This window comes from Eschrichtius robustus, chromosome 2 (genome assembly GCF_028021215.1).
Source record: "Eschrichtius robustus isolate mEscRob2 chromosome 2, mEscRob2.pri, whole genome shotgun sequence".
NCBI classification, from domain to species: Eukaryota; Metazoa; Chordata; class Mammalia; order Artiodactyla; family Eschrichtiidae; genus Eschrichtius; species Eschrichtius robustus.
The window spans coordinates 125,886,131-125,902,665 of record NC_090825.1 but is presented as its reverse complement, the minus strand read 5'-3'; the positions used below and the strand labels follow the sequence as shown (position 1 = coordinate 125,902,665).

General features: G+C 41.4%; 2 protein-coding genes across 4 annotated transcripts in view; both read right to left on the bottom strand.

The window, feature by feature from the left end:
* Window positions 1–857: 857 nt before the first annotated feature.
* Window positions 858–11,088, bottom strand: GRPEL2 (GrpE like 2, mitochondrial). 2 transcript variants are annotated; one of them, XR_011073124.1, is made up of 5 exons: window positions 10,998–11,088; window positions 8,583–8,736; window positions 7,550–7,631; window positions 3,697–4,130; window positions 858–3,148 (listed from the first exon to the last, which is right to left on the bottom strand). XR_011073124.1 is itself a non-coding variant. In XM_068536166.1 (4 exons), exons 1-4 carry the CDS (start codon window positions 11,072–11,074, stop codon window positions 3,766–3,768), a joined length of 678 nt encoding a protein of 225 aa, XP_068392267.1. In that variant the 5' UTR covers window positions 11,075–11,088; the 3' UTR covers window positions 858–3,765. The 2 variants fall into 2 exon arrangements, 1 of the variants encoding a protein (XP_068392267.1); XM_068536166.1 differs by having other exon boundaries at window positions 858–4,130.
* Window positions 11,089–13,584: 2,496 nt separating this feature from the next.
* The window catches only part of AFAP1L1 (actin filament associated protein 1 like 1), a 71,846-nt gene continuing 68,895 nt past the window's right edge, over window positions 13,585–16,535 (bottom strand). For both annotated transcript variants that reach the window (XM_068536163.1, XM_068536164.1), the window contains exon 19: window positions 13,585–15,437. In XM_068536163.1, coding sequence (XP_068392264.1) covers window positions 15,414–15,437 — 24 coding nt within the window. In that variant the 3' untranslated portion in view covers window positions 13,585–15,413. The remainder of the gene's footprint in view (window positions 15,438–16,535) is intronic.

The window sequence follows — 16,535 nt, the reverse complement described above, 5'->3', positions numbered from 1 at the left end:
TGGCAGGATGGTGCTGGCTGTCAGCTGAAAGCTCAGCCATGGCCCTCAGTTCCACTCCACAGGCTACTTGAGCTCACTCTTTGGTTTGATGGCTGGGTATCAAGAGTGAGCATCCAGAGACAGGAAGGTTTGGGTCAGAAACCAGCAGTGTCACTTCCCTTATATTCTATTGGTCCAGATTCAAGGAGATTTTGGAGTCGTGTTTTAAAACCTCCAGTGAATTTGAGAATGTGGACAAAGTCTGAGTGGACAGGAATAAGAATATACTTACAAACTAGCACTGAGAGTATGAGGAACAATGGATTATGGAGCCAGGGTATGCAGACAAGACTGGAAGAATGATGAAAATGCAAGGCCAAAACTACAGGAAAGGCTGGTTCCAAAGAGGGGCACTTAGCCAGGAGGCTGGGTATGTGGAAGCCAGTGGAGAAGCAGAGGTAAAGGAAAGGCCAGGCAAAGGTTGGGGAAGGGCTTATGGAAGCAGGAGGCCACATGCCAGTAATCTGGTTGAGAGGATGGTCAGAAGTCCTGCAGTTCAAGTGAAACGATTAAAGCAGGTAAGACAATTAGAACCAAGAAGCGAGCACAAGAAAAGGCAGTGCCAGAGAGGAAGGCAGAAACAGGAGTCCAGATCTAAGAAATACATAGATATCAGAAGGAAGCAAGTCAAGGAGGTAGAAGAACAGACAAGACTTCAACACCAAGGCAAGGTGTGGAATGCCTACACTGCATCCACTTGGCTGGGCTGCTGGTACCTCCACTGAGTGTCAACAAGGTGAGTCAGCAATCAGTGAAGTGACCACGTCAATACACAATATGAATCTGGCAGACAAAGACACTAAACACGTGAAACACAGTTATTTCAATGAAGGTTTTATTAAAGTTGTTTCCGAAGATTATATTTCATCCTTAGTCTTCCTTATTAGATTTTGCTTTAGTGTTTAAGAACCTTTCTTCACTTATTAAATCCTTTGCCATGAAAGAGCACCACAAGCTTATATCAGTATCAAACTGAATAATTCCTTTATGGCAGTGAGGAAAATCCACAAAAGATTCGTAAAATCCAAGTACTAAAGCACCAAGATCCCTCTTCAAATAAGTCAAAGCTTCCTTACACATATCGTCTGCAAGCCAATGATGTCTTTTTACTTTACCATCAAGATGAAAATAATTAAGGGCACTGAAACAATTTTCTTATTTCTCCAGTCTAAAAATGTAGATTTCCTTGTTACGGTTAAAACAGACAAACACAAAAAACAGAAGCTAAAAGGAAAATAAGTTCACTGTGATTGATTAGCTTACAATTTTTTTTTATAGTCAAGCACCACTTAACCAGTCTTTCCCTTCCCCTAGACTTTAGGCAACTATAAAAACATACGAAAAACAATGTGTATAATAAAAGGCAATAAAAATAAATATTTGAGGGCCTACTGTAATAGGCAATTTGCACATTTCGCTTAATCCTCGCAATATTTTGAGAATTATAACCATTTTACAAACGTGGAAGCAGGCTCAGAAGAGTGAAGTGACTAGGCTGGGAATTATGTTCAAGTTGATGCCTACTAAGCATATGCTCTGTTATGCTGCGCTGGCTCGTGAAAGCCCTTCAGCATTTTGAGATTCTCACTGTTATAGCTCCATCTTCTAAATTTATACTTTTAAGTCTGCAAAACTACTGAATAATAGAAGAATCTAAAATTATTCTCAGTCTACTTGCTAAAACAGGAGGTTGCAAGGAATATTTAAAAACTCTTCAAGTAATCAGAACATTCCACACCTAAAATTATAGTTATTCTAATTCACTGGTAATGATAGCTAGTGATCCAAGAACACAAAGGAAATCATAATTGGCTCATTTTCTTGTCCTCACTATTTGTCAATCTCAAAGGAATGAAGGCAAAAAAAGACAAATTCCTATTGTGAAATCTGACTGCTCATTATATTTACAGTATGCACTTAGTGGAATGCCAAAAGAGGTTCTGGTTTTAAAATCTCACCAACAGTCTTTTGCTTGCATCTTAGAAGCATGTATTTGTTTTTTTTAAGTGTCTAAATCTGGCGGAGGTGGTAGGACTCATTGGGGGATGCTTTGTTGATACATGCTTGTGTAGTATGCTAGAACTACCTATGATGTCTAAGAGGATAACTTTCACCACCCCACAGAATGGGGTCATAGAGTTCTAGTAGAAATGGATTTATTTTATGGGTAAGTAACTTAAACCTAAACCTGGGCAATCTGGACACCTAACAACATTTAATTCTCTGCTGGGGACATATTTGCATGTTTGTTATAGAACTGTTGAATCTTAAATGACTGAAGTTAATATCTAGTTGTTTCTTACTTAAGTTCTCACTAAAATTTAGTTTACTAGTTTTAGAGATTTTTTTTTTCTTTGAGTCTAGTCCTAAAAGGACTATGTTTTCATACTTCAGAAGAAGCTGAAGGGGTGAGATTAGATCATCATGAAGGCTGCTTCTAACATTAAAATAACCATATGACCTCCTTTCTAATGTCCAATTGATATATATATATATATAGATATATATCTATATCTATATCTCATTCTTTCACTAACTCATTTATTGAATAAATTTTTTACAGAACACTATCTATAAGCAAGACTGAAATAAAAAATATACACATAGGCTCATTAACTCTAGGAGGTCAATACATAAAAGGGGAGCTAGATGTTTACACATGTGACATAAGACAGACACAAAAACTAGGAAATAAAGCTTGTCAATGTAAGAGAGGTAGTGAATTGTGAGTACCCCCCCCCAAAAAAAACACCCCAAACCTAGCATAACTAATGAGGAATCATGGGACCCTAACATTTTTTTGTCCTGACCACCTCCCCACGTAATCTAATAAAGGATCATAAGGTAAATCTGACAAAGTGGCAGAGGATTTAAGGGCTGGTGGAAAGAGAAGTTGTGGGTAAATTACCTATATAGACCAATTTAGGTCTTTAGCTGTTGGTGCTGCCTCAATTTCCCTGAAATGATTATATACCTAGGGAGGAGGCTGAAAACAATTTGAAGATAACAAAGAAAGCACAAGGTTTCTCGGCCATACTTGCTTGAAAGGGACCTCGTATCTTGATTTCTTGCCAGTCTCTGCCTTCCAAGTCTTGCCTGGGCCATTAGCCTTGTAAATGGGATTTGAAAAGGGACAATGAGTGTGAATATGAAGTCTATCTGGCAGGAACTACAAGGACAAAAGATGGCTAAAAGAAAAATAAAATAAAAATGGGAAGTCCTGAAAAATCTACGTGCATAAAAATCAACCGAAATGATTTAAATTCATACAACTATAAAGCTTTATCATTTAAGTACCCAAATGTTAAACCAATCCCTACCATCTCCTTTTTCCACAAATACAAGATTCTATACAATTCCTTTTATAGGGACCATTAGTAAGGAATATTTAGTTGAAAATACATAAACATATACTCATTTCCACCTTTAAAAAAAATTTTGGATTGAAAGTCATCAGAGTACCAATTTAAAAATAATTTTCTTAAACATATTTTGATAAGGCCACAGGAACACCTGTCACATTGTTCAAATGCCCAATGGCAAGACTTCTGATGAGACCAAACAGGTCACATTAAATCAAAAGAGTATCTTAGAAATAAAGCCAATATGACTAAATCCAAAACAGATCACATGAAGTACCTCATGTACAATACGAACCTAGTTTAATAAATAAAGGAATCACAGGTGACTGCACTCCGGGAGAACTTTCAGTTCCTCTGGGCCCATTCATAGCCTTCTCTGAGACTCCACTGCCACTTCCACCTGGGCGAGTCTAATGGTGCGGCCATGAAGCTTGTAGCCATCCTGCCTTACTAATGCCACAGTGCCAGGCTGCACCCCAACACCAGCTGGCACATGACAGATGAGTTCATGCTCATGAGGGTCATATCTGTCACCAATGGGTGTCATCTTCTCCAGGCCATGTTTGGCAAACACGCTTTTCAGCTTTGTTTCTAAAAGTGACAAGCCTCGGAAGATCTTCTCCAGAGTGAGCTTCTGGTCCCCAGGCTCTGTTTCTTCAGAAATACACTCTGTAGTCTTCTCCAAAATGTCTGCCACCTCCACCAAATCCTTACAGAAACTCTGAATTCCTACAGAGAAACCAAATACTCTTATTGTTTGTGAGGAAACCACTCTGCTCTTGAGGGTGCAGTTTGGGGAAGGCTCAGAGAGCTGGCTGGTGTACTGGGTACCCCAGGAAATGCAGAAATTGCCACAAAGGATTCAGGGATCATCACCAATGATTACCCCTGAAACCCAACTGACGAGCCAGCATTTCTCTTGGAAGGCATATGACTAGAAGCATTCTGGGAAATGGGGAAGATGGTTAGAACCCAAGAACTAGGTGAGACTATATACAAAAGGTTCAGAAACCTGTCCTTTAAAAACTTGACATATGCTTCTTGTATCTTTGTTGCTATTCACCTTTAGTACTAAGTTATGTATATTTTGAAAATTCCCGCCTGTCTCATTTGTGGAAAGGCATACATTCTCAATAGGAACAAGACATTAGTATTTCATTGATGGGGGAATAATAAAAGAATAGTTGACAAGACTGTGCTAAGGAGGAGTCAAAGAGTGGTTTATTCTTGAGGATTAGCTAAATAGAACAGGAAAAAAATATACTCCACGGATGAGGTAAGTCTCTTAATGCCTGCTATGAAGTTATATACACTTGCTGGAGACAGGCCACCAAGCTTGTCTCATCTTTTTAGAGTCACATAAACTTTATAAAAGTGAACTCAGTTGTTGAGAAATCTCATTACTCCCAATGCTGCATTCTTCATTCTTCTTACAGAAATGATAAGGAATATCATCATCACAGATACCTATGGTAACACAAAGGCCCTGGTAGGAGCTGGTGAGGGGCGAAGGACTTTGTTGATCTAGCTTTAGTCCAGCGACAGGTTTAAGGCCCTGTGTCAAAGCAGACAGCCAATAAAAGAGATGATGACAGAGGAGAGATGTCCCAGGTATGTACTGCCTGGATGGGAAGGAATGACTGACAGAGAGGCAAAAATTCTACCTTTAACTTCTGGGTAATAGAAATCCATTATAGCTTCTTGAGCAAAACAAGTTGAAGAGGAGTCAAATTGTCTAGTAACATACACAATGAATGTGGGGTGCTGGGGGCATCACAGATGGGTGGGAAGAAAAGATATAAGAAATGGAAGAGAGCTGACTGAAGTAATCTTGGTATAATATGGTCTGGAGTAGGAGAGGAGGCAATGGAGAGGAAAGAGTGAAAGCAGCAGGCCTTTCCAGGGAACTAGACTTGGTGAGTTCCACAAGATACCTCTCCCATCACTATGAGGGATGGTAGCCATATATATTAATGGCTGTTAATGACATCAGCTGAAAAGGTAGAAGAGATTAGCTAAAGGTTTGAAAAGTATACTGATAAAATTTGGAATTACATCCAAGAGGAAAGAATGTCTGATAAAGATCAATCAGGGACATCAAAGGCTTTCCCTGGCTATACAAAGGAAGACAAATACTCAAATTGAATTTGAAAGCTGTAAGTTGCTGGACTGATTTGTACACTGCCATGGTACAAAAAGTCCTGGCTTCTAGTCAGTAAAGCTGTATGAATCTGGGTAAACAGAAGCCTAGGTTCTCTTGTCTGTACAGTGAGGGGTTCAGTCTCTGATCCTATTCCTATTACTGTCTTACTTCAATAGATGGTTGGTGTCCGCAACATTTCTTAGAGGGAAAAAAAGGATCTCTGTGACCTGTTTAAGAGAAAATGGGTTACTGAGACAAGACTGTCCCTGGAAGGAGGATAGTCATCATGCTACACTGTATGTTAATTAAATGACAATGAAAGCTTTCTTCTTTTTTTCTACTTCCATGCTCACTGAGCAATCTTCAATTTTCTAAGTATTCCTGACCATAAGAAGAAATGACCCAAGCAAATGACTTATGTGGCATGTTTTGCTTGACACATTTTTCTCTATAAATTAACAAATTAGATTACCAAATTCTTTTGAGTTTATTTAATAAGTATTTGTCCCTGAGAACCTTATTAATTCTTGAGGAAACTGACATAAGCCAGTTCCTCATGCATCGAAGCTTGACTTCTGGTAAGCCAACTCACCCTGCTCCCCTCAAGCAGGCAGGAAGTCTTCCCCTTATCACAATTGTTCTATTTGCTACAAAAATTCCCTGTGGTTAGAGGTCAGCAGACTTTTTCTCTAAAGGTCCATATAGTACATATTTTACGTTTTGTGGGACAAGAGGCAAAATCAAGCATCTTATGTAGGTGACTATTTAACAAAAGAGAAAATAAATTTCCACAAATTTTTTCTGATGAAATTCAGAACTGTATTTATGGACTAACAGGTGGCAGGCTTGGCCACTGAGCCCTGATAGCTGGAAATATGAGACTAAAACTTGGATGAAATATCAGGAACACAACTGGGGTCAGTATTTAGCTATTCAGGAATACAATTTGGGGGTTAGTATTTACTCAAAGTCTTGAAACGTGATATCTATAGCACTGAACGAAAAGCAGAAGGCTAAGCCAAAGGACTAGGGTTGGACAGGACAGGAATGGAGTGAATCCCCTGTACAGATAGCGGATAAAATCCAGAGAACAGGAAGGAGTGTGATATAAGGGAAAGAATAATACATTAGGGATCAGGAATCAATGGAATCATATCTACGCCTGTCGTCAAATAACTTTTCCTAGCTTGCCTATAAGAGGAGACTGGACTAGATAGAATCCAAGGGCCCCTCAAGCACTCCATTCTATGTGTAGTCAAAGTATAATGCTCCATATTAAACTGTGAGTACAGCAAGTAATCACAGATTTGCCCTTTACTCTTGAATCCCTGTTATTCAATTAACATTTTCATGAACAAATTCGGAACAAGAAGTGGTGCATTTAGGAAAAAATTTCTGAACGACTTTGAAATGTACCAAAAAGATTATTCAATGCCATCAGTGAAAAAATAGATTCAATCTAGCACAGCTTTCAGGGTTATCTGATTCCACGTAGTCTGAACCTTTGAGTTATAACTCAGCAAGCTGTAGAACACTGAGAGTAATGCAAATGATTTTTGTCTATAGTTGTGAAAACTGTCTGGGGGAGATACAGTTGATTACTGCACTATGGTTATGGACCAGTTTTGCTTATGTGAAGCAAATCTCAGCATTTATGACTGCCTATGTGTCTGCTCTTTGGATTCTCTTCTGAACATCTTAATGATTCACTTGTTCATTAATGAGTTAAACAGAATTGCCTGTATAGGCACTAGAATGTTAACCGTACATGCTTGAAAAATAAAATAACAAAGGTCAGGGGAAAATAAAGGCAAACATTACTTTAGCAAATGGTTCACTTGACAACATTCCCAAAAAGCAGAGCAGAAAGCCTAGGGGGATAGAGGAAGGGTAGGGTATAGATTGGTTAAGGACCCAGATGTGTCTTTTGCTGAGTTCAGTGTGCACAACTGTTAGTAAGTGCCCTTAAACTAAAAGGTATTTTTATTATTAATAAACCTCTCACCAAATATCTTGGCATCTTCTACACATCTCTGGGTTCGCCTTCTTATATTTTCACCATCAGCTATAGCTCTCTGGTATCTCACCTGAGCATCAAAAGCAAAGTCAAAATGATAAGAAAACAAATGCCTATTGGTGGAAAAGAAACTTTTTGCTTACTTTACAAATTTCACCCTTGGTATAGATTTTTATTAAAACAACAACAACAACAGCAGGAGTTGTGTAGGAATCTTAGATCAGCTACTCCAAATTCCCAGTCATAGCAGGAATCTCTCTTTAGAGCGGCCCTGATAGGCTGTCATTTAGGCTGCCAGTTTGAACACAGAACAACTGTTTTCAAGCTCATTATCTTGAGAAAAAGCTTTCTTTTTCACCTTCAGGCAACACTGCCACCCTTCAACTTTCTTTTGTTGAACTGAACTCTAGGATAGCCAAGAGTAAGTTTTAAAAATATGTCATCTATTTGAAGGCAATTATTTAGCCTCTTTAGTCTTTTCTTCTTTCATTCTTATAATCCCTGGTTCCTTTCATTCCTCTCACAAGACACCTTCCAAACTCCTTACCGTTTTTGGGTGGTCCTGCTTTGGAATTACTCTAATTATTTCTCTTTCTCAAAGTCTGTCAGTCTAGTACTGGCACAGTAAGCCAGAGGTAGTCTGATTGGCAGAATACAATGACAAATGACCTCACTCATTCAACAAATATTAATTGAGTGTGTACTACATGCCAGGCACTGTACCTCCTTTGAAGCTACCAAAATATCAGGTATCTAAGTACTGTGACACACCAGGGAACTGAAAAGAGATGAGTATCCGCAGTCAGTAATGTTTTTGAACTAGTACAGATTATTTTGCCTAGTATATCTAGCAAGAGGGGTAAAGAGCTAATTAGAAGAAACAGTTTAAAAACTGACTTAAAAAACTTTACATGGATATTTAAATCAGAGAAAAGATGTGAATATAGATAATATAAACAGATAATAGAAAATATGATATATGATACAGAATATATGAAGTGATAATATAAAATCTACCCACTGTTAAATCCTGGACTTCCTTCTCCAGTTTAACAGCTTTTAGCTTTAAGGCTCGTTCTGCAAGAGAGGGCCCAAGTTCATCAGGAGGGTCCTCAGAATTGCAGTCTTCACCAGCGGTTCTCTGGGTGGCAGTGCTGAAAGGATGCAGCCATCCCCTAAAGTGGGAGGGAGGTGGTGCATTATGAAGAAATGCCGTCACAAACAGCTGAAGTTATAACCAGGTTCAGAGGCTGGAATGTTTCCCAGATTGACTCTCTCTAGACAAAGTGCTTTCAGTCTCAGTAATAATACAAACACTTATAATGTGCTTGCTTAAATGCCAGACACAGTTGACAGGGTTTTACTTAAATCATCTTTTCATCTTACAACATGTGAGATAAATACTATCATCATCCCTATTTTATAGATGAGAAAACCGAAGCTCAGAGAGGCTTATGACTTGCTCAAGATTACACAGTTAGTATTGTTGAATCACGATACTGAGCATCAGGCAGTAGAAATAGCTGGAAGTGGGGACACAAAAGTCAGCAAGACAAAAAGAAATTATAATACCTAGAACCAGCAGGGCAATATCAGAAGCAAGAATTCAAAACAAAAAGCCGTACAGTTCAGGTTCAATCCCTCATTTTATAGGTGGGGAAAATTAAGCCCAGTAAAGGTACCTTATCGAATTGGAGTGAGGCCTGGAATTCTAAAGCCTTCTTGATCACAAGCTCTAAGTAAAAGCAAGGCTTTTATGGAAGAGAACCTACACTAAGAGAAAATGAGTTGGGAGCTCACCTATATGTAAAATCAAGTCAAACAAAAACTTATAAAACATTTACTATATGTTGTGGACGGTGAACTATATACAGGTGAATGAAACAGATCATATAGATATATAGTTCAGTTCACATAAAAAGTTTAGAGTAGGGGCTAGTTTGTGGATCTTGGATTGTAGCAGTTCTGACCCCCCTTTTCAAGGAAGTTTCCATTACACCTCCTGGATCATCATAATTTGATATGAAGTAAAACCATCAAGAAATCTGTGAACGCAAAAGGTCTTTAAAACAAATAGTTTATTTATGTAAACTGGTATATATTGAAAAGTGGCCACTGAGGTGAAATTTAAGCAAAGGTTTAAAGGGGGTAAAGGAGTTCACTTCAAGAAAGGGAAGAGGGAACCATCAGTATAAGGGTGTGGGCAAGATTACTTTTATCTTCCAGGCCAGTCCTGAATTCAGTTATTATGACACAAGATTACACATTTTTAGTCCGAAAATTGGTCACCACTGATCTGGGACACATCACACAGGGTGAAACAGATCCTTCCTCCTAAACGCCTAACAAATTACATTTATCCAATTGAAAGGAGGTCAAAATATCCTCAGGGCCAGTTGAAAGGGCACACGGCCAGGGCCCAAGGCGTGAGAAAGTGGGAGTTGCGGCACATCCATTCAATTGCTACTGTTTCAGAACTGGAGTCGGGGGAAATTTTATTAGAAGGGAACATTTTCCTTCTGATCACTTCCCTACACCAAAAACTGTCCAAAAGACTAGGAAAAAAAAAAAAAAAAAGCTTGAAACCCGGAATTCAACCTCTCATCCTAGTGCTGGGTCATGTGTGTTAAAAAGGTAACAGTTATGCAAAATTTCTGGATTTCACCGTAATTTAATTTACTTTTCAGAGATCCAACCTGACCCATCCCCCTACTCAGCAACTTTTATTCTTTCCGATAAATAAACTGTCAACGGGGAATAGTCCCTAAGAATAAGTAACATTGGTCACTAATTTTAAAGGGCCGATTCTACAGCCCTGACTGGTTTCCGGTCTGGGTTCCACCACTTCACGAGTATTTAAGTTTGGAGACGTTACTCAACTTTTCTAAACCTCAGTTTCCTCAATTAAACGGGAGAATAAAAAGAACTACCCATAGTTCTGCAATCGGCATGATAAATGATCAGTAAAAGTCGCAACCGATGGATAAAAGTAGCAACCGGAACTTCAAACTCCCTAAGGCAGGTGGAAGGGCCGTTTGTAAAGACCAAGTCCAACGGCCTTCTTTTACCGATGGGTAAAGTAAAGCTCAGATACGATCACACAGGGTGTTGGGAGAGAATCCCAAATTACCCGCAGACACCAAAGCTGTCGAGAAGGGGGTGGGAAGGGTACATCCCCAATTCAATCGACGCTCGGGCTGAAGAACAGTTCCCACCTCCGAGGGCGTGACCTCGGATCTTTCCACCTTCCTCGGCCCGGCAAGGAGACAAGGCTGTAGACCTCAGTTTCCCGCTCTGTAAGATGGGGCCGTGAGCGCCCAGTCGTAGCGGCCGAGAGGTTTGGTAGGTCCTCTCGCCCTCCAGCCTAAAATCGCCCCTCCGGATCGCTTCTCCTGCATCCCCCTCACGTCCCGGATCCCCGGCCTGCCTCGCTTACCTGCCATCTGACGCGCCACTCGAGGCCAGGAGGGGCTGCATCCGCCGCCGGACCGCCCACAGGAACCTGACGGCCATGTTCCCCACCTCGGCTGACTGAGGCTGCGCACGCGCACTTGCCCCAAGTGACGAGATACGCTCGCTTCAAAAACCACGCTTCCCGGCAGCCTTCGCGGGAAGGCGTTCTCTCTCTGGGCCCCGGATGGGAACGCTGCTTGTCGGGTTGGCCCTGCGCCGTTTCCTACCCGGTCTTCCGACGAAACGCAACCCTTCCGGCCCCCGGCGTATTCGGCGAGTAGGTTGGTTTCCTGTCACAAGGGCGTGCGCTCCGTGCTAAGCGCGGAATTCGCGGCGACCAAAGGGAATAACTGCTGTACCCTCAAGGAGCTTACATGAAGTTATGCACAACAAACAATTGCTAACGCCCTATAAAGTCAAAATATGACCGGTGTTTAAAGGTGAGGGGCTTGGTGCTGCGGAAGCCTAGAGTACGATATGGCCGAGTGTGGGGCGTTTTCCCAAAGGAAATAACGTTTGAACTGAAAGCGGAATAATGAGTAGATGAAAAGAAGAGGCAGCTGGTTCAGGTAGAGGGAAACAGCATCTGCAAAGTCAAGAGGGAGCGTATTGCGAGTAAGGCACTGAAGTACTTGAGGAAGCGGAGGAGCAACACAAGGCGGTGGTTAGGCAGGGCCACAGCGCTTGAGGAATTAAAAAAGTCGAAGCCTGACTCTCATCTCCCATCACTCTTCCCTGCTTTTTTTTTCTCCAATTTCCCCTTTCCCCCCGACTTACTGTGTTTTAAAATGTGTATTTTCTCATTTCCCCTCACTAACGTGTCAGTTCCATTAGGGCAGAGATTTTTTTTTGTCTGTTCATGCTTAATGAACAGAGTGGAACAGTGCCCTAATGTAGTTAACGGTTTTTTTTTGTCTAATGAACTTGAGTCTTAACTCTGATTGCAATGGGAACATGTTACGATGCCTTTACGTGTTTAATGGGTCACTGACTGCTGTGAGGAGGAGATTGGGTCTAAGAGGTGGGGAGACAAGCTGTTGGACTGGTGCGTGCACAGAAGGGTTGTATTCTGTCCTGGGGTCTTCTCACCGGAGAGACCTTTGTAAACCACTTTATCTAAGGTCGCTACTGTTTTAGTTATGTCCAGCACTTTTGCTGGGTTTTGTTCGTTTTCTCAACTAGGGTATGAGCTTCATGAGAGTTTCTGTGTTGTTCACAGCAGTGATTTCTGACATCGAGTACAGTAGGTGCACATAGTAGATGTTCCAGCATTTGTTGAATGAATTAATGAAGTTGGATGGTGTCAGTGGAGACAGGAAGAAGTGGATGAATTTCAGAGAGATTTAGTAATGGAAAACTGACAGGTTGTGAGAACGGACTGGTGATTGGGGTTGAGGGCACTTGGAGTTGCCAGACTAGTCACTGGATAGTCCCTAATGTCAAAAAAAATTTTTTTTAAGGGATGGGAAGTGTGCCTTCAACATTCTGAATCTTCACCACAGGATGGCTTACTTGTACGGTAGCTATTTGGGTCATATTTTTTCTCTGCCTGTCTGAGTTCCATAAGGACCAAGCTAGAGTCTTCTGCATCCTTATAGTCTATCCAGGGCCTAGCTCAAATGTGTTGTAACCAGCAACCTAATGTTTCCTTTTGGCCCTAGGAAAAGAACAGCATGGTTTAAGGAGGGATTATGATCCTCTTTTACATATGAGAAAACTGAGGCTCAGAGAGGTTGGTGAACCTGCTCAAAGACCCCCACTGAGGATCCAGTGATACTAGAAATCTGATAGTCCAAACACTTTGCAGTGTTGGGGAGGATGGAACTTCAAGTCCACTTTAGAACCATGACCCTACACTTTGAAAAAAACAACCAAACCAGAACTGGCATCCATGTTTTAGCCATTTTGTTACCACTTCTCTTAGCTAAGTTACACCAAATGTGCTGCATCCACTTATTCATCTATTTATTAAGTGTTTGTGTGCTTCTGAATACTGCAGTGCAAGAGGACGGAGAGACATGAGTGAAATAGAGCCTTGGAACTAAGAGGAGGGGAGTTCTAGGGTCAGACTTCATGTATTCAGGTGCCGGCTCTCCCACTTCCTAATTGTGGGCTTTAGCAAGTTACCTAACCTCTCTGGGCTTCCATTTTCTGAACTATGAAAACTGGGTTAATAGAACCTATCTCACAGGATTTTAGTAAAGATTAAAGGGATAATACCTAGAAAAGTAATCAGTTAGCACCAGGATCGGCTACATAAAAGGCAAAAGGAAAGTGTGGAGCCCGTTGTTCGAAATTACTAAGAGGGTAACAGCAGAGCAATAAACCAAGCACAGGGCTCTGCTAGGTGTGGGGTTGACTGCACAGGTTGTATGCCTGTGTAGCCAGTCATGGTTAACAGTGTCTGATGCGTGGTGAGTGCTCAATAAATGTTAATTATTAATTTCCTAGGGTACCCCCTCTCAAAGAGCCAAGATCTATTGACGGCAAAAGGCACTTAACCTCAAAATAACTACATAAGAAAGAATGTGACACACACTGCGGACACAGTTGGATTGTTGGGTGCCATTCCAGGACCCACATTTTAAAAAAGAACATTGACAATTCAGATTATGTGAACTCCTTTGTTACTGAAGACGCTCAGGTGGAATCTGGATGAAAGCTGTCAGTTATAGATTGGTTGCCTTTTAGCTTTTGGTGGTTGTAATAACCACATGAAAGTCATTTCTTCTTCAGTGGAAAGGACACAGGATTTTGAGTCAGACGTTTCTTATCTAGCTAATAAGAAGAACCACTATGGCTGAACATTTCCTATTTTTTGGATGCTGTGCAAGATGTTTCCTGTGTATTAACTCATTGAATTCCCCCAGTAGTCTTGGGAGGAAAGTATAGTTGTTAACCGGGTTTTCCCCCAGTAGTCTCGGGAGAAGAGTACAATTGTTAATGTGGTTTTCACAGGTAAGGAAAACAATCAGAGAGGTCAGAGTCACAGCTGGTAAGTGGCAGAGGCAGGGCTCAAGCAGCCTTGTCTGGATCCAGGCTCATTAGCCCTAAGTCTTATGTTCTGCCACTGGCAGCCAGGTGCTTTTGGTCAGGTTATTTTACTTGCTTTGGTCTCTAGCTACCTCAGAGGGTGATACAGTTTGGGTGAGGCTCAAGTATGTAAAGTCTTAGGTAAGAAAAGTGTGTGCAGCCTCTAGCAAAGAGTCCAGAGGTTATTCTGGGATTTCTCTTCTTTCCCCTTGAGCTAACCTCTGAGCTTATACAGTTAAATGGTTTTATCCTTATTGGAGGGAAAGGTGGTAAAGACCTATAAAGTGCCTATAGTGTTGAGAAAGTAGTGAGTGGCGCAGTTAGGAGACTGCCTGGGACTTGAGGTCCTTGCTCCCCTATAAAAATATCAAGTGTCTGTAAAAATTTAGCACCCCTGTGGCAGAAATGAGCCACCATCCTCTTGGTTCTCCATGATAGTTTTACTTGATAGCAGGTATGAAAGGGCAGACTGGTGGGCCTCCAAGTGCAAGGTAAGGTTAAAGACAAGGAGTGTCACCTGGATTTATAGCCATAGCTCCCAGAGCCTGAGTGCCATATAAATTAGGTAGGGGACTTGATTGACAGCAAATGACCCCAACCTACAATGCCTGCAACATCCTGTGGACATTAGAAATCCATGCTTCTGTCACTGAGTAGCACTGTGAGCTTAAAGTATGTCAGCTGCTGAACCTCTCTTTGCCTGCTGAACCCATCTTTGCCAGATCTCTGATTTGTAAACACTCAAATCAGGGATTCTGGATTCTGCATCATGAGGATTCTATAATCATGAGGAATGATTGTAGAATTTGCGTGATCTCTGTAGTTTTTGTTCACTTCATGCAAGTTAGGGATAATTCTATTGATTTTTCAGCCTGTTTATCTTGCCCAGTGGTTGTCAGTAATGCCCAGTATGAATCCATTTGGCACAAGCAGGATCAGATGATCAGGTCCTGTCTCTTCATACTGTACCACCGATGCCTCAGCACTGCCTTCCTTTTTCCTAAGGACTGGGAATGGGATGCTGAGAATGGGATGGAATGGCTTATTCACATATGCTTTCATTTCTTCTTTAGAAGGGAAAGCAAAGACATTTAACAAAACCTTTACGACTGTGCAGATTTCTGTCTCCCTCCACCCCCATTTCCACCCTCTGTAAAGTTATAAGGATGCCCTCCATTTCCCTCTTCTCTCCTACTTCTTCCCTCCCTATGTCCCCTATAATCATGCAGACAATAAAGGCTGGTCTTTTGGGTGCCCCAGAGAGTGTGGGCTACTTCCAGTCTTCTGATGTCTCCTTGTGAAAAAAGCATTTCTGCCTTGGATGGACATGGTGTTATCTCCTTTGGATGAAATCCTCATCCTCTTTCTAGGTCTTCTTCATTTCCCATTCCTGAAGTACAGAAAGACAGGAAGTATCAGTTTGTTAAATATTCTAGTGTAACCTGCAGGATAAAAACATACCACTGCACCTAATTATATAAAGATCTCCATGGCCAGATCAGAGAGTCATGGGTCCTAGTCCCACTCTCTTTCTTTGGCCTTGGGTAAGTCATTTCTCCATGCTGGGTCTCATCTCTAAGGGGGTTCAAACACCACAGTTTGTCTTTCTCAGACAAGGAAACTGGGGCCCAGAAGGAGCTGGGGAGTGGGGACTGCGTCAGTGCTTTTCCACAGCACCGTGGTTTGGGTAGGAGGCTGATGGGAGAGAGGCCAGAGCAGCTTGGTAAGGAAGGGTGAGGGCAGGCAACCCACAGGGCTCTGTTCGTTCTCCCAGGGCTGTCTAGGAGTTCACCTGAGATGAATACTGAAGTCAGGGCCAGCAGTGAATGGCTTTTTACCTATTAAAAATCCATGGCATTTCCAGCCAGCCCAGGAGGGGATAGGGTGAACCAGGGCAGAAGATGATGGTTAGAAAATTCTTGGTGGGAGGATTCTCCATTCCCAACCTCTCCCTCTCAGGTCTTCACCACCTTGACTGCAGTTGCTCAGGGCAGTGACCTAGGAGTCATCCTTGATTTCTTTCTTTTCCTCATCCTCCGCATCCTCATCAGCAAATACTTCTGCTCTGCCTCCAAAGCCAGCTGGTTACTATCACCTCCGCTAAACCTTTCTAATCTCTCATCAAGGTTACTTCTTCTAACTGATCTTTCTTATCCCCTCATCCATTCTCAACATAGTAGTCAGAATGATCTTTTAAAAATGTAATTCATATCTAAGAATTCCTTGGTCAGAATTTGCCAGTGACTTTCCATTATGTTAGAACAAAATCCAAAGTTCTTCCAGTGGCCTACAAGGATCAAGGAGAAGCAAACTATGGCTCATGGGCCAAATCTGGCTCACTACATGTTTCTGTATGACCCACCAGCTATGACTTTTCAGATTTTATATGTTTTTTTTTTTAAAAAATAGTTTTTTATGACACCTGAAATTTATATGAAATTCAAATCTCAGTGTCCATGAACAAAGTTTTATTCGGACACAGCCATGT